Here is a 22,221-nt window from a genome sequence, read left to right as displayed (position 1 = left end):
TATAGATAATGGTGTAATAAACAGGAATACATCCACTGAGTGCCACTTCTGTGGGCAAAATAAAAAAGGTCAGAGGAGAATCATCAGACTTGTTCAAGTTATCAGAAAAGCTACAACTACTCAACTGCTTTGAAGAACACTGGTGGACAGAAGGGTTGCTCTGAATGCACACATCAAATCTTAAGACAGAAGGGCTTCAAAAACAGAAGATTGCACCAAATTCACATCCTGTCAGCTGAGACGAGGAAGCTGAGGTTACTGTGGACCTGGTATCCACCAAAACTGAACAAATGAAGATTGGAAAAATTTTTCCAGGTCTGACATATCTCAATTTGTGCTGTAACATGGAGCTGCAACAGTGAGAATTTCGAGTAAAGAACACAAGTCCATAGATTCATTATGTCTTGCTTCAGTAGTACTGGCTGGTAATGGTAGTGTATGGTGGGGGGAATATTTTCTTGGCACATATTAGGCATTTTAATACTAGTGTAGTCTCTTTTGAATGCCATAGCATGCCTAAGCATGGTTGTTGAGATGTGTATCTCTTTAAGACTAAAGTCTCCCTGTCATTGAAGGGGCACTTCCAGTAGAATCATTCACCATACCAGACAACTTGGTATCACAGGCATGATGGAAATTTTCATGCAACAAGATCTCAATTCAGAGGACCTCTTTTGGGGCGACGTCTGAGTGAATGTGTGCCTGAAATCTGTAAGGACTATGTGATGCCCTCAAGTTGGCATGAACATAAGCCTGAAAGGAACATTTCCAGCACGTTTTGTTGATATGTCTGGCTGTCTGGAGGCAAAAAGGGGGGTCCTGAACAGTACTAGACAGATATACAGCATTTTATTTTTGTAGGAATTTCAAAACAATTTTACGTTTGTATTCCTTATGGATATTTTTGCAAAATGTTTACTTAGTGGCTCAAATCATGTAGTTTACTCTTCTAAATAAATACTCATTTTTGTCAGTAATACAATAGGCAGGTGTTTAATTTAACAACCCCTTTTAGCTCCTCATGATGTTCTGACTGGCACAGATATCAAATGTATACGATAAACAGAATAAATCCCCTTTATTACAGTACCTGAAGTAAAGTGGGGTTTAAGTCAGTTGTACAGTCAGGTGGTTTGTTTAGATTTCTTTATTACAAAATATAAATGGCAAAATGGCTTTTCTTTGCTGCTAAACAATTCTTTATGAATGATCTATTTATTTTTCTCAGTAAAACAATTCACAAAATCCAGATTTTGTATGCATGCTTTTTTAAATACATTTACATAGTGCATTGATCTGCTGAAACAGTGATAGCACAAGGTAAGGAGAAGGATGTCATTTCTGGATGATTTTCTACAAGAAAAATATAAAATTCTCACCATGAAGCCCAAGATACTGCTTAACAACCATGCCCAACATAAATTTGACAAGAAGAGGACTTTCCATGTTTGGCTTTGGACCACTGATTGCCAAGTCGAAGTTTGGAATTCTGGGCTCCACAATTTCGAAACAAATAAAGCATTCTCATCTGACACTCAACTGTGTTTCTGTAGAGTGGACTCAGTTTTCATGTATCTAATGTTAACACTACATGTTTGCCATTTCCACAGTTAAGATAAATTGCCTTCTTCTAACTGTAGGTACTGTTCATTCTATCAGGTAACAAATCCCTTAAGTGCAGTTTTCAGTAAGAATGGCACTCCAGTGCCACTTGATTTCACCTCTGATATAATTTTTATTCTCTTTTTTACCATAACCTCATGCCCCCAAACCATGCCTAACAGACACCATACTGGTAATGTCAATGCTAAAGATCCCGTAACATTTAAAGAGCTTCTGTAAAAATCCAGATTTCCCCTTGGGTACAAATAAAGTTCTGTAGGTCTGTCTGTCTGCCGGTCTGTTTATCTATTGGCTTGACTGAGGACTTGGAAAGGTGTTGCTAATGAGGTCCTTTAAGGCAGGACAGCCTCTCTTCAGCTCTTTAAAACTGCCCTACAGTGACAGCTGGCAGAGCTCTGCCAAATGTGAGGGTGTCCCAAGAAGTGTATGCCAATATTCAGTCCTATAGATGGCCAGTTACCTCTCTTTTATAGGTGACTGAGTGAGAACATAGGATTCAACAGTTGTACACCTTAAATGTGTGGCAGCAGTACCGTGTCAGTCGGCTGTAATATTTGTGCAGGCTATCTACTGGTCTAAATTGTGGAAAAAATCCTTAATTTCACTAATCTAAACTTTTTTCTACCTTTCTAAAAATATATATCTGTTAATATGACATTGTGTTTTTAGTATGACATTGAATTGAAAATGCAGCTTCTATAAGGATTATGTCACAACTGAAAGATGTTCAATTTCAAATGTCTACAAGTAGTAACTTGCAGTTGAACATTTGAGTGAAGGACATGACATAGTTCCCTACAGCTAGTCAAGGGTCACATTGTCAACAAACACTCATTTTAAAAAATGCTCAAGGCAGCAGATAAAACCCAAGATTGTGTAAACTGTAGTTACAAGAACAAATGTCAGAGTGTGGACATGAACTGTATGCGACAGAACCTGGGCTTTTTCTCTGGTGAGAACCTTGTTGTTTTTCTTATCAAATCCTCACTTGCCTACCTCATCTAAATATTTGCGGTTCAGTTCTGCTTGCTCTTTCTGACTTTGAATCCTTGCCATCTCAATCATATTTCGTAAGAGGTGGAATGTCAAATCAATTGAGATGGGAGGGTCTTCTGCTCTTTTGGACAGTTCAACTATGTCGTCAAGAACGTTGATGTCTTCTGGTAAAGGCTCTTCTTCCTCCAGGGACGGTAAGCTGTTAATGTACTGGCTTGTGCTTCGTGATGACAAGGACTTCCCTAACTGCCAGTGGTCAAGAGGTAGTAGAGAGATATTCTTTTGCAATCTGGGATTTCTTTGTAAATACCGAAGAAGCCTTTCTCCCATGAGGTAGGATATGGAATTGTCACCAGCCTTTAGCAGAACTTGGTCAAGCTGACTCTTGAAATCATTACGGTCAAAGATGCTCATTCCTGTGGGACGGCAGACACTAGGAGGGATGTGAGGTATGAGGAGAACATTGAGTAGTAACAGTACCATAGATGCGGTCTTCATGCTGAATTGTTCTTATTACAATTTCTGCAAAAGGAGTAAAGAAAGTGATAGTCTGATTAGCCATTTGCTTAATTTCTGTGAATTTTATCCAGCTAATGCATGACCTCAGCTCACATCAGAGGCCAGGTCATTGTTTCAAGAAGATAAGATCAGTTCACTCCACTATTGACAATGACAAGGACAAACTTAATCAGTAAGATATGAGACAGAAGCCAACAATCCTAAAAAAACATTAAATGAACAATACTCATTTATGCATTAACCCTTTCTTCCTATGTGGAAGCTACCAGAAATGTCATGGCAGTATTTAGGAATAAAGCAGATTCTAGATGCATTCATTCATACACTAATTTGTTCTTTTCTGAACCTATTTTATTCCATGACAGGATCACTGGGAGCTGGAGCACTGGGTACAAACTGGAATGCCAGTTCACTTGAAATAGTTTTTTTTAAAAACTCTAATCCAAATTCAGGTATCATTGAACTATATAAAGTGCTGACTCATCAATGTTTTATTACTCCAGTAACATTCTGAATATTTTTTCTCCAATTGTTTTCTGAACCTGCTAGTTCCAATTCAAGGTCACAGTGACCTAGCGATCAACATGGGCATAATCAGGCACAAAGCAGACGTCAGCCTTGAATGGGGTGCCTATTGTTTGTAAAGTCCACTTAGGTACATTTGTTTGCTGTCTCCTGTATTTTAGCTCCCTTCAGACAAAAAAAGGGCATGAAGACAGGACAGGGGCCACAACTGCATTGGCTAAATATGACTTCAGCCTGCTGCTAATTAAATAGAAACTGAGAGCTGAAGAAGATGAAGATTGGTAAGACATTAATGTAGACCACAGACTGAAAGGCATGAATGTTAGGAGAGGACGAATGACATATGTCTGGCTTCAAATGTCAGCATTTAAATGGCAGGACCACCAGACCTACCACTAGGTTTTATAATCATTAACTGAAATTAGGAACCTGTACTGTATACCCTACACAATAAACATGTCACAGTGGTTGTGAAGAGCGGTGCCACAGGGGAACCATTTTTGGTTTCCAAAAGAACCATCAATTTAAAGGTTCCAGAAAGAACCGTTATTTATTTAGCTCCTTAACAGGCTCCATGAATAGATAACATTATTGTGAAATACAAAATGAGTTTCTGATTTTCAAAGGACTTTCATTGCATATAATAAAGCAGACCAAGTTCAGGTTTTTTGAATCTGTCAGAATCCTGCTAGGCAGCCTGCACACATTAAATATTTCTGTTTTGCCCACATAATAGGAACCTTTCAAAAGCCCAGAGAACAAATGTATTATGAAATGAACCCTGCGAAAAATGAAATGTTTCTCATTGTCAAACAATTGTTCCACAATGAACCACACAACCCAGTTGGTTCCAATTGTACCAAAGTACCATTACAGGATCATTATTTTTAAGAGTGTAAACCATGTGATAAAGTGGTTAAAACTGATTTTGGGGGGCTAAAGTCTGGTGAGAGATCTGGGGACCTGGGTTCGCTTCCCGGGTCCTCCCTGCGTGGAGTTTGCATGTTCTCCCCGTGTCTGCGTGGGTTTCCTCCGGGCGCTCCGGTTTCCTCCCACAGTCCAAAGACATGCAGGTTAGGAGGATTGGCGAATCTAAATTGGCCCTAGTGTGTGCTTGGTGTGTGGGTGTGTTTGTGTGTGTCCTGCGGTGGGTTGGCACCCTGCCCGGGATTGGTTCCTGCCTTGTGCCCTGTGTTGGCTGGGATTGGCTCCAGCAGACCCCTGTGACCCTGTGTTCGGATTCAGCGGGTTGGAAAATGGATGGATGGAAGTCTGGTGACATACGTTGTCAGGGCCAGTTCAAAAGGCCAACAGAGTTTAATGACACAGGGACTCATGCAAACATTAAGCGAGCAAGTGAAGAGCCACTGACAAACATCAGGGGGATGCTCTGTTCCCCATAATACATTATAAATGCAAAATTACCTTTATTTCCTAATGAAGAAATATCATTCAATTAAACGTTAAATAAAATAACCTTTTCAATCAATCCAGCAATACTTTAAACAGTAAATATGACATTTTAAGCCATCCATCCAGTTACTGAACCAATCTAATTCACTTCAGCTTTGCAACAGGACAAGGAAAAGGGCACACGTGCCATTTCGCTACAGATGGTGTTATAAAAGACATTTCTAAACTCTTTACTGTACTTGGACACACATTTGTTAACTTAAATACATTAACCTTCTAAAGGTCACTTCGGTTCCATATTCTTTCATATTGATTGATGCTCTACACTACCAGGTGTCCAAATATGTAAACGTCTTAAACTCTTATGTCTTTCTGAATGATTTTTACAGCGCTTATGAATATGAACTCAGACATGTCACGGGAAGAAATATTCTTAAAGAAGTGAATGTCGAAACAACAGGCACGGATACAAGTTTAAAAGAAAAAGATCGGGGTGTTGGAGGTGAGGATGGAGATTGCCAAATGTACCCCTGGGGACAAATAAAGATCTATCTATCTATCTATCTATCTATCTATCTATCTATCTATCTATCTATCTATCTATCTATCTATCTATCTATCTATCTAAAGAATGCATTTTTCACAGAAATTAGCTTAAACGATCAATTTACCTTAATTGTTAAAGTACTGTAACATGTTTGGGCGGTAATTGCGTATTTCCTATCTCAACGTTTTGTAGTATAAACCATTCTAGAAACAACATGGCCAAAAGCCAAACTTGGTAAATGAACGTTTAAAAGAGAACCGAACACATCGCGGCAGACTAAATAGATACTCGCCGTCGCCAGACTGCGCACAAGGGCGGCATGGTTTACAAAAAAAGAACAGTCCTAGTTATCTCGTGCTCCAAATAAACTTGCAAAGCTTCTAGAAATGAACACGAAACTACATTTCCTACGGACAAAAATGGCAAATGCAAAGCGCCGCGATCTCCGTTTACCCCGCTACTCCTTCATCGCTCGCTCGGTGTCAAATGCAGATGTGCCCGACTCGCGCCGGCAGCCTGCTTTCACGCCCGTATTCTATCAAAAGAGCAGCCACTCCAGACTGCTATGTCGAAGTTCCACATTCTGTCCTACACAGCTTACACGCTGCGTCTGTACAGTTTTAGACATCCCGACGTCCTCCGGTATCCAACTTGTGCCCGGCACCGGGCTAACTAACGCGTTAGCAGCGGCAGCACAAATAGAGCGACTTACTTGGTAATCAGCAGGAGACTCTTCACTCTCCTAAAGTTTCTCCACTCGGACTTGAAAGAAACTCGAAAAGTGCGGCTTGGCGGAGGTTTGCTTCACCGAGTCCTCACCGTTTCTTTATATGCATTCAATGAAACGCCATTGACGTCAGTGCAAGTGCATGAACTGCTTGTAAATTGAACGAGTTCCATTGAACACCACATAAATAAAAGCGATGCCGGCAGAAGGGGGGGTTGTGGGTTTGGAGGGATGAGCGCACGAAAGCGTCGATGCTTAAGCAGAGGTGGGCTTTATTATGATGATTTTCTTAAGAGGTTATAGGGTGCAAAAGGACTCGAAGCCATCGCGATTTCATTGCAGGTTGTCATAAATCATAGAAGTTTTAACCTGCAGTGCCAATATATACTGTCTGAAGAGACTACTGAAATTTAAAAGGGAAAAATAAATAAACATGAAAATCCAGCTTGGTAGCGAAGTATGAAAAAGGGGGATGACGCACAATATTAAAAGTTTGACATATGAGCGATGGATGCTTACATTCTCGGTGATTTGCCAGTTTCCTTGTCGCATACTTAGTGGCATTTGCAAGTTAGACGCGAAGTAGCCTAAGCTATCCAGCACCCCAACTGTACTTGTTTAGCCGGCTTTGATAGATTCGTAAATATGTTGGATATGGTGATGTGATTGTATATTCTGATGCAAGTTTATTATAAGCTTGTGTACCAATAAATAAACATAAATATAGTGCGTGCTTGTATAGACTCCTGTTTGGTGCAGCTGCTGAAACTACTTTACGTCTCCAATCATTCTTTCCGGTTATCCCATCAAAACTGACACTTTATGTCTTTTTGCGCGTTGGCTTAAAACTCGGTGAAGTTTACACACAGGAAAAGTTATTAACAAGTGGTGATGAGTCTGCAATAGGAAATGATAATCTCACATAGTAGGTAAGTGGATAAAGCCATTGAATGTACTGGAAGGCTTCAGTCCGCCGAGCTGTGTGCTATCCAGGGTGCTGAAAACTCTTCAAGGACTTCAAGAGTCGACGGGTAGTCGGTGCTATACAGTAAATGGCGACCAGTCAAGAACAGAAACGAACAAATTCGCCGATCTCTGGTATTATGCAGCTTGTCACACATTTGGTATAAAACATAAAGCATAAATAAAATCAATTAGTTTTTTTAATTCAAATGTTTCCTTTAAACATCCCGATTAAAGTGTGACAGTATTCTCGTAATCTACATAAACACATTCAACTTTTCAAATCTAAAATAAAATGCTTAAAATGTGTCGTTCTGCTTTTGTTTGCTAATTAGACATAAAAAAAAAACCTGTAAAACGGTAAACACAATTCCACAGTGAAAAAGAAGATAACTAGAAAAGACAGAACAACTCGGAGGTAAACTTAAGGAGAACATCAGTTGTACTCTTCACACAATCGCAGAACCATCAGTTTGTTTAATAAATGTTCATTACTGATAGCTTATTAACCTGATATTCATATTTACATGTAGTAGCTTTCCATAATTTGATATGCTGTTACGTTCTGCTTATTACTTGTAATAATTTTTATGTATCCCAACTATAGGGTAAAACGTAAACACAACTGACTAAGTGTTGTAAAACTACAGAAAATGTAAAAAAAGAGGTTTAATTGGTTGTATACTACCTATACCTCACTGATAATTTTCTGTATTGCATTTATTTTTTAAAGTGTGTTTTAAATTTCTGGGACTTAGAGGATGTAGAATATAAACTAAATCACAATATAGATGTGATATTCATTATACATTTTGTGAAACAAAAATAAAGCCATTCAATGTCTTCATCAATCATTGCATGTTTGTATAGTGCTATGTCCATTCCATGATTATTGGAAATGTGCCCATCCATCCATCCATCCATCCATCCATCCATCCATCCATCCATCCATCCATCCATCCATCATCTTCCACTTATCCAAGGTCGGGTCTTGGGGTCAGCAGCTTGAGCAGAGATACCCAGACTTCCCTCTCTCCTGCCACTTCTTCTAGCTCTTCCGGGAGAATCCCAAGACGTTCCCAGGCCAGCCGGGAGACATAGTCCCTCCAGCGTGTCCTGGGTCTTCCCCGGGGCCTCCTCCCAGTTGGACGTGCCTGGAACACCTCACCAGGGAGGCGTCCAGGAGGCATCCTGATCAGATGCCCGAGCCACCTCATCTGACTCCTCTTGATGCGGAGGAGCAGCGGCTCTACTCTGAGCCCTTCCCGGATGACTGAGCTTCTCACCCTATCTTTAAGGGAGAGCCCAGACACCCTGTGGAGGAAACTCATTTCAGCCGCTTGTATTCGCGATCTCGTTTTTTCGGTCTCTACCCATAGCTCATGACCATAGCTGAGACTAGGAACATAGATCAACTGGTAAATTGAGAGCTTTGCCTTACGGCTCAGCTCCTTTTTCACCACGACAGACCGATGCAGAGCCCGCATCACTGCGGACGCCGCACCGATCCGCCTGTCGATCTCACGCTCCATTCTTCCCTCACTCGTGAACAAGACCCCGAGATACTTGAACTCCTCCACTTGGGGCAGGATCTCGCTCCCAACCGTGAGAGGGCACTCCATCCTTTTCTGGCTGTGGACCATGGTCTCGGATTTGGAGGTGCTGATTCCCATCCCAGCCGCTTCACACTCAGCTGCGAACCGATCCAGAGAGAGCTGAAGATCACAGCCTGATGAATCAAACAGGACAACATCATCTGCAAAAAGCAGTGACCCAATCCTGAGTCCACCAAAACAGACCCCCTCAACACCCTGGCTGCGCCTAGAAATTCTGTCCATAAAAGTTATGACAAAGGGCAGCCCTGGCGGAGTCCAACTCTCACTGGAACCGGGTTCGACTTACTGCCGGCAATGCGGACCAAGCTCTGACACCGATCGTACAGGGACTGAACAGCTCTTATGAGGGGGTCCGGTACCCCATACTCTCGGAGCACCCCCGACAGGATTCCCCGAGGGACAAGGTCGAACGCCTTTTCCAAGTCCACAAAACACATGTAGACTGGTTGGGCGAACTCCCATGCACCCTCCAGGACCCTGCTAAGGGTGTAGAGCTGGTCCACTGTTCTGCGACCAGGACGAAAACCACACTGTTCCTCCTGAATCCGAGGTTCGACTATCCGACGGACCCTCCTCCTCAGAATCCCCGAAATGTGCCCTCTGTATTAAAAAAATAAGATGCGCTAGTGGTTAATATAGCCATTCAGGTGGTTAGATATCCCTGATGTACAATAATTCACTTATCCTTAGAAACTGTAAACTCAGGTACATAACTTCATTTAATAACACAGCCACAACACTTCATTTTAAATTCCATGAATGCAATGACTCATTTACATTCATTTGTACCCTAATCAATACAGAAAGTAATGTGTGCAGAGGTACTGAAGGGACAAATATACAGACCTGCCCAAAACATTTAGTTTACACAAATTTCAATAAGCATATATAGTATGGTGTAGTGGTTAAGACTTTGGAGTTCAGACCCTGAGGTTGTGGGTGCAAATCCCACTACTGACACTGTGTGCCAATGAGCAAGTCATTTGAGCTGCCTGTGCTCCAGTTGGAAAACCAAAAGAATTATAACCAATTGTATAATGAATGTTGTAAGGTGCCTTGGATAAACGTATCAGTCAAATAAGTAAATGTAAAATTTCAATTCAGTTGTCTTCATTATCAAAGGTTCTATGTTGCTAAAGTCAAAATAGCTACAAAATAGGTTGTTTCCTTAAGGCAAAATAGAAAAAATAAACTCTTTTTAAGTCATCTGTCCATTTTCTAATCTGCTTATCTAGTTCATCACCATGGTAGAGTGGTGCCTGGCAGCACTGGAGTGATAGTGGAACAGCGGGCACACTCACACAAATACCCGTTGTGGCCCAGCTTAAGACTGATTGCTAACTAAACGAGCCGTTGTTTGTGATATGGGAAGAAAACCCACAGAGATTTCTTCACAAAAAAAGAGAAGAAAAACACTTTTTAACCTCTGAACATTCATACAGCAGATTCAGAAAGTATTCAAACACTGTCACTTTCTGAACAATTTGTTGTGTTGTTGATTTACTTTTAAATGGATAAATTTGCCATTGTTGACCATCAATCTACGTTCAATTACCCTTAATGACAAAGTGAAAACATGTTTTCAGAAAGGTTTAAAATGTTATTAAAAATCAAATCTATAATTCATATAAGAATTCAGACCCTTAATTCAGTACTTTACAGTTTATCCAATTATTCATTGCAGATCCTCTCAAGCTCCATTAGATTTTGGTGGGGCGCATCCATAAACTGACATGTTTTTGGTCTCTCCACAGATGTTCTATGGGGTTTAAGTCTGGGCTTTGACTGGGCCCCACAAGGAAAGTCAGAGACTTGTCCCAAAACCACTCCAGCGTTGTCCTGGCAGTATGCTTAGGTCATTGTCATGCTGAAAAGTGATTCATCACCCCATTCTGATGCCATGTGCACTCTGCAGGTTTTATTCAATGACCTCTCATTATTTGTCTGCATTCATTCTTTGTTTCCCCAAGGGTATAGTATTAAGTCATATGTCTTCGCCAGACATAGTGCTTGGGGTTCTGCTTTAAGAGTTTAGTTTTTATCTTATCAGAACAAACAGTCTTTTTCCTCATGCCCTCAGAGTCCTTCAAATTCTCTCACTGGCTCTTTACTCAAGGAATGGCTTTTGTCTATCCACTGTACCATAAATGCTAAATTGATGGAATACTGCTGAGATGGTCATTATTCCGACAGATTCTCCTATCTCAACAGAGGACTCCTGAAACTCTGTTAGAGTGACCATTGGGTTCTTTGTCATCTCCCTGACCAAAGTCCTTCTTGCCTGGTTACATAGTTTGGCCAGACAGCCAACTTTAGGAAGTGTCTTGGTGGTTCCAGACTTCTTCCATTTCACAGCTTCCATTTCACAGTGCTTTTCTGGGAACACTTACAGCTTTAGAAATATTGGTATATCCTGCCCCTGATCTATGCCTCACCAGAATTTGATTGTGGAGGTCTACAGGGAGTTTCTTGGACTTGATGGCTAGGACCTGAGTGCAGCCATGCAATGGGTGACACCTCAGCACCACACTAGTTCAGATGGAATGGTACCAATGTGAGGTTTTTATGGTGGCTGGAGTGCCAATTCTGTGACCAAACCCCAGGTTTTCCCTGCAGCCTGGTGGGCCTACATGCAGGGCTGGATGCAGATTAACGTCATACCCAGGACAGAGCAATTGCAGGTTAAGGGCCTTACTCAAGGGCTCAATGAAGCTGAGTCACTTTTTGGCATTTATGGGATTCCGATTGCTAGTGCATATCCTTAGCCTCAGAGCCACCACTCCGCCCCTTATATACACAGGTGTGTATATTTCTAAATGATGTCCAATCAATTTGATTAGCCAGGGGTGGACTCCAATCAAGTTCTAGACACATCTCAAGGATAATTAAAACAAACAGGATGATCCCAACCACAGTTTAGAGTGTCACAGCAAAGAATCTTAATATGTATGTGAATGAGAGACTTCAGTTTTTGATTTTAATACATTTGTAAACATTTGTAAAAACATGCTTTCACTTTGTCATTATTGGCCAGTGAGTGTCGAATGATTGGCAAAAATGGCAAGTTTATTAAAAATTCAAAACAATAGAGTGTGCAGAATGTGGAGAGGTCTGAATACTTTCTGAATCCACTGTGCACACATAAAGTATATTGAGTACTTCAGTATCTTTACATACTGTACTTATCTCCTCATCAGTTCTCATTGAATATTCAAAACAGACTGGGAAGTGAGGAGCTGAAAAAAAGTGCTGATCACCAAAGGTCTGAAATTTGCATAGAAGGGTAAAATTCATTGCTGGCAATCTAGTCAGCCCATCTCTACCTTACAGGATTTAAACCTATTTGTACATTGTCCCAAATAAGCAAACTGTCCCAGTCCCAGTCAGTAGTTGCTGGGCCTCCAAAACAAATGGCCTGTAGAAGAGATGTCTTATGAGCCTTTGTCTTTAGTCTCGGCTTAATATTCACTTTTTGAGTTTCCATCAAATAATGTCTGGCCCTGGTAGATCATCATACTCTAATTTTCTGACGCATATGAATAATGTATGCTTCTACGTCATGAGAAATTACCTGAAAGATACTGTTTCCTTAAGAGGCATTAGCTCTCTGGAAATGTGTTCTTTTTAATTGTGGCGTTTTAATTAACCTGAATTTAAATAATAAAAAGGTATTATCCCCCTCTAGCATGCTATAAGACGGTTAAAAGATTACACAAGAAGTAAAAAGGATAATCTAGCTCTTTACTGACGGGTTCACGCGGTATTACAAATGGGAAGCCTATGACAGACTCTTTTCAAGCATGTGGGTGTCTTGAACTACTCAGTCTTGCCATCTTTCGTCACCACGCTGAAAGGATTTTCACTGGACAGAAGACATACTCTTCTGTCCGGCCTCGGACGGAAGGCATACTCTTCCACCCGGCAGCTTCAAAGTGTTGGTCGTAGGTCCATCCTTATATTGGGTTGCTCCATGTGCAGGCTCTTGGCTCCGGATTCCAAACAAGGACAGAAAAGGACTCAAACCCCACCTTCAAAAATACAGGAATAGCACAATGAATACATACAGTTCTCATTCTCCCAACAAGGAAAGTGTGCTGACAGAGGACAGAAATATACTAGTCTGTCTTTAGGCTCTCTAGTCCTGTGCTTGGCTCGGCAATTCTAAATGAAGATGCGGTGCCCCTGTGTACCATACTTGGTCGAACTGTATGAATGAGTCCATAACAGTGGGCACAGAGAACAGTGACATTAAACTTAAATAACAAAATGTAGTATAACAGATACTGTATTTAAGACCAAAGGAACAGTAAACACTGCGCAAAATTGATTCTACTGACAGCATTTGCGCAGATGTTCAGTATTCTAAGTGTCAAGGAGCACCATGTCAAATATATGTAAACGATCTCAGTGAGAGAGGAAAGGACAAGGAGCTCTCATGATTAATTCCTGGGTGGAGGAGTAATGTTAGGTGCACCAACAAGGTGTCATCATGTTTCAGCAAGCATGTGTTCTTTGGCTTATGTTTCTTTTCCATTTTTGTACTTTTTATTTTAAATTTTCCTTTTTCATGTGTTTATTTTTGTTAATATTGTTCTGTTTATTTTGTGCCTTTCTATGTTCATTTTACTTTATGGGTGGATCTCCCCCAAAAAAGGCAGGACCATCATGATGTGACTGGTGAAGAGCTGCCCTCAGCCTGTACATCATGGGGCTGCAGAGTGGCTCATTAATGTTCCAAGACTGCTGTTCTATATTGATTTTCTGGATTTTTGGGATTTATGGCTTCTGTATTTAACTTTTGATTCTTGATTTACCATTGGGATTTGTGCCTTATAGTTTGTTTATAGGCAAACTGTGTTTGCTTTCTTTATTGCATGCTTTTGCCAATTTTGGTCTTTTTCTTAAATCTTAATAAATTTAATTGTGTATAAAGATTTTATTTTGGACTTGTCACTTAAGCTATATGTTATATGGTCCCTGTTTCTTGTGGGACATTTATGTGCATTTGAGGTATATTTCCTGCAAAACTAAAAATATTTTGAACTTTCAAAGCCAAACCCCCTTTTTGGCCCACACAGGTAGAAGCTCGCCAGTGGAGTTTTGGGTCTGGCTGCTTTGGGTGAGGTCTTTTTTTGGCAGGCTAGGGGCCTGTTTATAGTCTTTTTCAAGTTCTCACACTATTTTTCTATTTTCTACACTTCTCTATTGTATATTTGAGTAGAAGCTTACGGCATCTTCCTTGGAGGACTGCACCGATCTTCCACTTTAGTGAGATTCATAGCAGTTACCAGAAAGCTATCAGTGGGATCAGCTTGTTGTAAACCTTGGGTTGATCAGTTGCATGCCCAGAAGTCTTGACCTTTAAAAAAATTGGAGAAATGGATTTGGGATTCGTAGGCTGTAATATGTGTAGGAGCCACCAGAAGACACTATTATATTCAGGAGATGAGAAGGCAGAGAAGATCCACTCACTGATGGGGTGGAAAATGTAAATAAAATTTTGTAGGAATGTATGCTTATAATGGAAAAGTTCTGAGGACAGCATGTTGATAAATGGAAAGTGATGAAAGAAAATGATCTGGCTTTGCAAGTGGTGTATAAGGACTTGTGAAATGCATAATCCGCCCCATAGAGGACACCTAGCGGTTTTTAAACTTATTTTCCTCTTTGGCTTCCTAAGTCCTAATGATTCTGTTTAAGTTCTATTCCTTTGTAAAATTTCTTCTACATCTTAGTCCATCAAATCAATCTTAATCTTGAATATTAATGTACTGTATGTACAGTTTTATATAGTGGGTTTCAAAATCTACAGGGCCTTAACGAAACAGTAGCTGTTGTTGCTTCCCTTATTTGCTTATTTCTATTTTTCAATTATGTTTTCTCAGGGGACTAGAAGGGCGTCATGGAGGCACAGGAGTTAGACCTGCCACCACACAGCTCCAGCGTGTTGGTTCTGAATGCAGGCCTGCTTGCCATCCATGTGGAGTTTGCACATTCACCTTGTGTTCTCTCTTGACTTCTCTTCCGGTCCTCTGGTTTCCTTTTACATTATAGTGTTGATTGGCGATGATCTGGAAGCCCATCCAGGACTTGCTCCTGCATTGTGCCTAGTGCTACTAGGATAGCCTTCAGATCCTGTGACTTTATTCTTGTAACAATGGTTCACATAATGAAAGTAGCCATTAATTAATTTTTTGCTTGTTCATTTACTTTGACTGTTGGAGCTGAAGATCATTCTCACAAGTGAATCTAAATATGAGGAAAATTGTGAATTACATTTGGTTTTGGTGAATTACAAACATGTGAGCTGAGGATCCAGCAGTGCCATTAACGGGCACCTCAAAGGTGTCAAACAATGGCATCACTGTGCTGTGTATCAGAGTAGCTCAAACTTTATAGACTGTTTGATACCTGGTTAAAGCACTAATCTGAGAAATTAGTTATTTTTGATTCTTGGCCCATGTAGTTCACTTTAAAGTGTGGTGAATTTCTAAAATCCTGAAATACACTTAATAATAATAAGGGGCACTTCTGTGTGATACCATAATTTAAAACAGAATGGCCACGTGACCCTAACTATACAGACACTTTGCCTTTTAATGTTTCAAGATAGGAAAAGAGAAGCAATATTAAAAAATAGATAAATTAAACAGAAACAACAACCAAAATTAGCCATAAAATAAAATAGAGATGAACATTGACAGAGTGTCTGAAAAGGATGTCAGGCTTGACAGGATGGCGTGGGTGAACATCTTTGGCTGTGAAGTACTGCAGTGATTTTTATTTATTTATTTGTGTATTTACAGTGCGTTCAGAATGCATTCAGACCCCTTCACTTTTTCACATTTTGTTATGTCCCAGAAATGATTTAAATTATTTTTTTCTTCAACAAACAACATTCAATACCCCAGAGTGACACAGTAAAAAAACAGGATTTTAGGAATTGTTGCTAATATCTTAAAAGTAAAAACCTGAAATATCACACTGAGTCAAGCATTCTGACACTTTGCTTTGGCAGCTGAAATTTGGCTTATGTGCATCCTATTTATTGATCATCATTGTGATATTTACGCCATGTTTTGAGTCCACAAGTAGTCAAATCAGTTGATTGGAAATGATCAGGAAAGGCACACACTTGTCTATAGAACGTCCCACAGTTGACAATGTGTATCAGAGCAAAAACCAAGTCATGCGGTCAAAGGAATTATCTACAGAGCTTAGAGACAGGATTGTGTTGAGGCACAGATCTATGGAAGGCTAAATAAAAGTACTGAAGGTTCCTAAGAGCACAGTTATCCTCATAATTCTTAAGTGGAAGATGACTGGAATAACCATGACTCTTCCTAGAGCTGCCCACCAAACTGATCAATCGTGGGAGAAGGGCCTTCTTAAGAGAGGTGACCAAGTACTTGTTGGCCACACTGGCTGATTTCCAGAGAACATGTGTGGAGATGGGAGAACCTTCCAGAAGGACAACCATCACTTCAGCACTCTGCTTATCTGAGCTTTATGACAGAGTGGCCAGACAAAAGCTTCTCCTCCATAAAAGACACGTACCTGGAGTTTTAGAGGCATCTAAAGGATGCTTAGACTGTGAGAAGCAAGATTCACTGGTCTGATATAACTGAGATTAATGTCACATCTCGAGGAAACTAGACAACGCTCATCACCTGTGTATTGTGATGTCAGCAGTGAATTATGGTGATGGAAGCATCATAGTGTGGGGTTATTTTTCAGCAACAGAGACAGGGAGACTAGACAGGGCTGAGAGAAAGCTGAACAGAGCAAAGTACAGAGATATCCTTAATTAAAACCTGCTCCGAAGTGGACCTCAGACTTGGCCAAAAGTTTTCCTTCCAACAGGACAATGAGCCTAACCACAAAACAAAGACAATACAGGAGTGGCTTAGGGTCAATTCTGGGGATGTTGACTTGAACGCAATCAAACATCTCTTGAAAGATGTAAAAGTAGATGTCCACCGACTGTCTCCATCCAACCTGAAAGAGCTAGATGAGGAAAAAATGAATGTGAAATATTGTAGCAGAAGGCTGCAACCTAGCAAAATGTGAAAAGAAAAATGAAGGGGTCTGAATAGTTTCTGAATCCTTTATATTTATTAATTGTAACTTTTCCATATTACTTTTAATATCAGTCTTACTTAGTCTACAGACTGAAATGCATCTTGAGTATCAAATTCAGTGTGTTGTCATTGGAGGGAAGTCTTCTGGTGTTTGTTAAGTCACGTGCAAGTCATTTTGTTAGTTGTACAGTACATTTTCAGTCATCATGTCCACATTTTGACAATAACTGGGGTAAAGGAAGCTCTTAGCAAGAAGATGAAAAACACCAGAGACAAGTCAGGGAATTCATCTATATACAACAACAACAAGATTTATTTCTATAGCACATTTTCATACAAATAATGTAGTTCAAAGTGCTTTACATGATGAAGAAAACAGAAAAAAATACAAAGTAAATAAGAATTAAAATTAGGGAACACTAATTAAGTGTAAAAAAGTAAGGTCCGATGGCCAGGGATGACAGAAAAAACAAAAAAACACCAGACGGCTGGAGAAAAAAATAAAATCTGCAGGGGTTCCAGGCCACGAGACCACCCAGCCCCCTCTAGGCATTCTTCCTCACATAAATGACCTCAATCAGTCCTCATTGTATTCAGGGTTCTCATGGAAGAACTTGATGATGACGGTCATGTGGACTGGCCGTGTGATCCATCAATGTAGGGACATCATGGTGCTTTGATCAGGTGGTGATGGTGCAGGTCGCCACCACAGAAAACCGGAAAAAGAACAGAAGAGAAAATAGGGGTTAGCACAGATTTTGGAGCCACCGTGAATAATAATGATTATTAATTGAATATACAGAGCATCAGGATTAAACTAAGATGAAGCTATGAGAAAGTCGTGTTAAAGTAATGTGTTTTCAGCAGTGTTTTAAAGTGCTCCACTGTATCAGCCTGGCAAATTCTTATTGGCAGGCTATTCCAGATTTTAGGTGCATAACAGCAGAAGGCCGCCTCACCACTTCTTTTAAGTTTAGCTCTTGGAATTCTAAGCAGACACTCATTTGAAGATCTAAATTTGAAGATTACTAATTCATATAATTCACAAAAAACACAGTAATTCATATTTATAAGAAAGCAACATGAAATATCAACTGGAGTCCTTAAAACGTATGCAGTAAGTGCCGAAGTAACAAAACAAGCTGCAATGTGCTGATTATGTTATGCATAATAGTTTGTGTTATCTTATCTATGTACTTGCTTTATTTTTGTATGTCTTTGTTTTAACTTATTTATGTAGACTGTCCTTGAGTGTTGTAAAGGGCAGTTATAGATGGAATGTATTATTATTTAAACAGATAAGTAAAAAGTTAAGTTAGACAAAGACTTAAAAAAAAATCATGCCTCTGCCCCTGATACTCCAGGTCTATCCAGTCCTACACTGATGTATGATATTCATCAAGTCATGCCCTACTGGACCCCCTTAATCCAGTGTTGATGGAGCATGTCCCTGCACAACAGGGTGCAAAGCAATAAGCAAACAGGACTGGGTGTCAGAGCATCACAGAACTGAGCCACACAAACAGCAGCAAACAGATTCCCCACTTAGTCCAACACATGGAGCAAAACCCACACAGACGCAGGGACAATGTGCTAGTGCGCAGGCCTGCAAAAAACAATAAAGTAGCTAAGTAACTGTATAGAATTCATGCACTTGTATTGATTGATCCTTTAAGAAAACAGTAGTGCTTCAAAAATTAAGAAACTTTACCTGCATACGTTTTTAATTTTCTTTCTAAATATTTATTTATAATCTCTTCCAGAACAGATAGTAAATTATCTGTACTTTACCAAGGTTTTAAGTCTATCATCAGGTTTGGGTGACTTCAGTAAAGTGTCAACACAGTCTTCATTGTCACTTATGGCCTGTACATGTAATTTATGACATGTGAGACCAGCCCCTCTGTCCCCTCTGAATGCCGCTTTGAGTGCCTTCATATATTCTCTGTGCATACAAGGATTTTAGTCTCTGTTTAGTTTTTGAGTCAAAGTGTTACAGTAACACAAAAAATATTACCGGTTTACAAACTGAAGTTCCAGAGAAAAGCAATGGATGACAAATATTTTGATTTTCTAATAACTCTTGCAGTTTCTGAAGGACATGTTTCAGCAGACATTTGACTGCCAGTGGAGGAAGGCTTACAATGGCAAGACATGTCCTGGCTACACTAGCTGGGATCTGCTGCTTTAGCATCAGTTGGAATGGAGAGCAGCCATTAATATTTAAATACTGAGCAGCAAATACTTTGCGAGTTAACTTGGTTCACATAAATCATAAAATAAGTCTTAAACACTATTTGTATGGCATCAGGTGAAGCAGCTTCTCTTTGGAATGATCTTCATGCTCTTCTGAGAGCTGCTGGTAAGGCTGTTTGTACATTACCGAGTGTAACTGATCCCTTTCAACATCCTGCTCTGTGCACATAATGTCACTGCTACATCGACCAAGCTACTAACACTGAGATGACATGTTAGATTCGTTGGGAGCTTTAGGTTTAGGTGTCATTAATGTCAAGCTTATAGAGTATAATACATAATGTTCTTCCTTAAATGTGCTAATCAGCTTGTAGCACAAGGCCTCAATGGTGACAGACACAGAACCAGACTCCAACATGTGCTGTGTGATATTTTGGAAGTGGTCATTTGGTCTCGGACAGTCAAATCCTGTTTATTCCACATGACTCTAGACCAGCCATTGAGAAGGAACATTGTTAACGGGAGATTTTTGCACTCCATTCTTTTAATGTTCACTGTTCAGATCTTCTGCTGGATGACCTCCGTTACATTTTGTTGTATGAGCTCCATTCTGTTGGATTAGCTCTATTACATTATATAAAGTTGATGCCTCTTACAAGAGTCAAAATTCCAGCAGCCCTCAGGATGACTGTGCAACCAGACTGCCTTTGCTTGAGTCACAGGAGGAAATTGGATTTAAATGGATCCTGCAGGAGGCGAAGAAGCATCATGCTTGTCTTTTTTATCTGGCATCTTGCTTATCATAAAGCTGAATTACAATGGTATTCTCTGTCAAGGATTACAGCTGTTGCCTGTGTTTGTGTACTTCATCCTTTTTCTGGTGTGTTTGCATTTATATTTGGTTTGCAATCGCCATCTCAGAGTGTCTGTTACAAATAATTCCTAGAGATTTGTGCTACGGTTGGGCAAAATTTTAATATTTTTTGGAAGGCTATTCACTTGGGCATCTGGTACCTGGACTGTGTGTGTATGTGTGTTAGTTATTTGTTAAATGCATCGTTGCCATCAGGATTTGTTCGGGTGGGTTATCGCATATTCACACCCATTGGGTGTGAATTTCCCTTTGGGATTAATAAAGTATCTATCTATCTATCTATCTATCTATCTATCTATCTATCTATCTATCTATCTATCTATCTATCTATCTATCTATCTATCTATCTATCTATCTATCTATCTATCTATCTATCTATCTATCTATCATTATCATTTCTTTAATATACATATATCGCTTTCGGAACTTAATTTAACTTCTGTGTGTTTTGTCTGTGTGGGTAGGTTTGCGAGCCGAGCCAGGCTGGGTACACTTTTGGCATCCATAATAAAATAAATAAATAAGGTGAAAAAATGTATGTTACAATATAGATAATAATCCAGCAACAATAAAAATAATATAATAATTGTAATCCTCAGATTGGTGTAGCATAGGAGACAGAGACGTGACAAAGTCAAATAAATGATCAACACAGCAACAGGAATGCAACTCTAGACTTTAAATGCATTGCTAAAGGCTGATATAATTCCAAATAGAAGCAACTCTCAAATGGATTTAAATTAAAACTTCCATTAAAACTCCACAAACTTCATTCTTAACATCATTAATGTCTTGATGATTACACTCTTCACATTCACTTCCGGAACACTAAAATGTTTTTCTCAGTCAGTCTTGTGCTGGAAAAACTGATGTCATGCATTAGTTGGGTGGCGATATTGTGTTTGTGTTCTTTGCATATAATGTATTAGTGAGGATCCAGTAAATAGAAAACATGGGTGAATGATTAGAGGTAATCATTATGCTTGGCTTTCATTAAATTTTGTTATTGTATTAGGCGAGACAGTTTAGTTCAAGGGCTTTAAAATATTATCTGTATAGTTATAGTTTATGCAGCTGCAGAATAACATAATGGTGTATTACTGTAAACTAACTGGTAGGCTGACAGTTTAAATAGAGAGCTACCCAAATAACAATTGTTCATAGACAGCATATGTTCATGCATGTGACATTGACTCAAATATCACACCTAAAACACACATTTTTCCAAGAGAGTTTTACAGATGATTCCACTCAAAACACCTTTGATCTTTGTCCATCATGAGTCCTGCACTGCAAACAATCAGAAGTCAGCATGTAGTTTTCAGTCCGTTCTTTTTTGTTTTATAAGGTTGCATCTGTCTGATGAATTACGTTTTAGTAATTTCTTCAGGTTCAGGATAGACAGTACAGTACACTGTCATATCAGATTTCAAGCGCCTACCAAATTAAATTTGAACAGTTAAACAAAAAAAATCATATATGAACCAAAAAATTAAATTGAGACACCTTTAAAGGAATACTTCACCTACTCAAAACATTATTTTGTTGATATGTTACTGCTACTCTGTTCAGTGCTTGCATGGACTGGATGTTGGGCAGGGTTGTGGGGTCCTGTGGCTGGGGGGCATCTGTTGGCGAAGAAAGATTCACGGATCTTGACTTTGCCGACAATGCTGTGATCTCCGCAGAGTCAATGGAGGCTCTGATCGGTGCTCTCGAGAGACTGAGTGAGGTGTCTGAGTGTCCAGGCTTGTGAGTGTCCTGATAAAAAACAAGATCCAGGCCTTTAATGACCTCTTGGCACAGCCATCAGCAGTGTGTCTGTCTGCGGAGAGAGTGTCGACCTTGTTGAGGGGTTTACTTACCTTGGCAGTCACATTCATGTCTCTGGTGACTCTTCCTATGAAGTCAGTAGACGAAGTGGGATAGCATGGGGGGTCATGAGGTCACTGGAAAGGGGTGTGTGGTGCTCCCGATATCTATGCAAAAAGACGAAGGTCCAAGTCTTTAGAGTCCTGGTGCTTCCTGTCTTGTGTCAGTTACGGCATGACGGCCATGTGGCGCGATTCCCCAAAGGAGATCCGGCTTGCAGGATCCTTATTGTTGAGGATCCGAGTGGCTGGACCAGGCCAAGGGGATGC

The 22,221-nt window shown here is 40.0% G+C and overlaps 1 protein-coding gene across 1 annotated transcript; it reads right to left on the bottom strand.

The window, feature by feature from the left end:
• Nucleotides 1–2,340: 2,340 nt before the first annotated feature.
• Nucleotides 2,341–6,450, bottom strand: uts1 (urotensin 1). The gene is made up of 2 exons (XM_028799107.2): nt 6,336–6,450; nt 2,341–3,141 (listed from the first exon to the last, which is right to left on the bottom strand). The coding sequence occupies exon 2, from the start codon at nt 3,115–3,117 to the stop codon at nt 2,608–2,610; it is 510 nt and encodes a 169-aa protein (XP_028654940.1). The 5' UTR covers nt 3,118–3,141; nt 6,336–6,450; the 3' UTR covers nt 2,341–2,607.
• Nucleotides 6,451–22,221: the final 15,771 nt, after the last annotated feature.

Source organism: Erpetoichthys calabaricus, chromosome 3 (assembly GCF_900747795.2).
Source record: "Erpetoichthys calabaricus chromosome 3, fErpCal1.3, whole genome shotgun sequence".
Lineage (NCBI taxonomy): Eukaryota > Metazoa > Chordata > Cladistia > Polypteriformes > Polypteridae > Erpetoichthys > Erpetoichthys calabaricus.
This window is presented reverse-complemented; position numbering and strand designations above follow the sequence as displayed.

Bases quoted from the DNA above. Each gene is read 5' to 3' on its own strand.
- uts1 (XM_028799107.2), bottom strand. From the start codon at position 3,117: ATGAAGACCGCATCTATGGTACTGTTACTACTCAATGTTCTCCTCATA.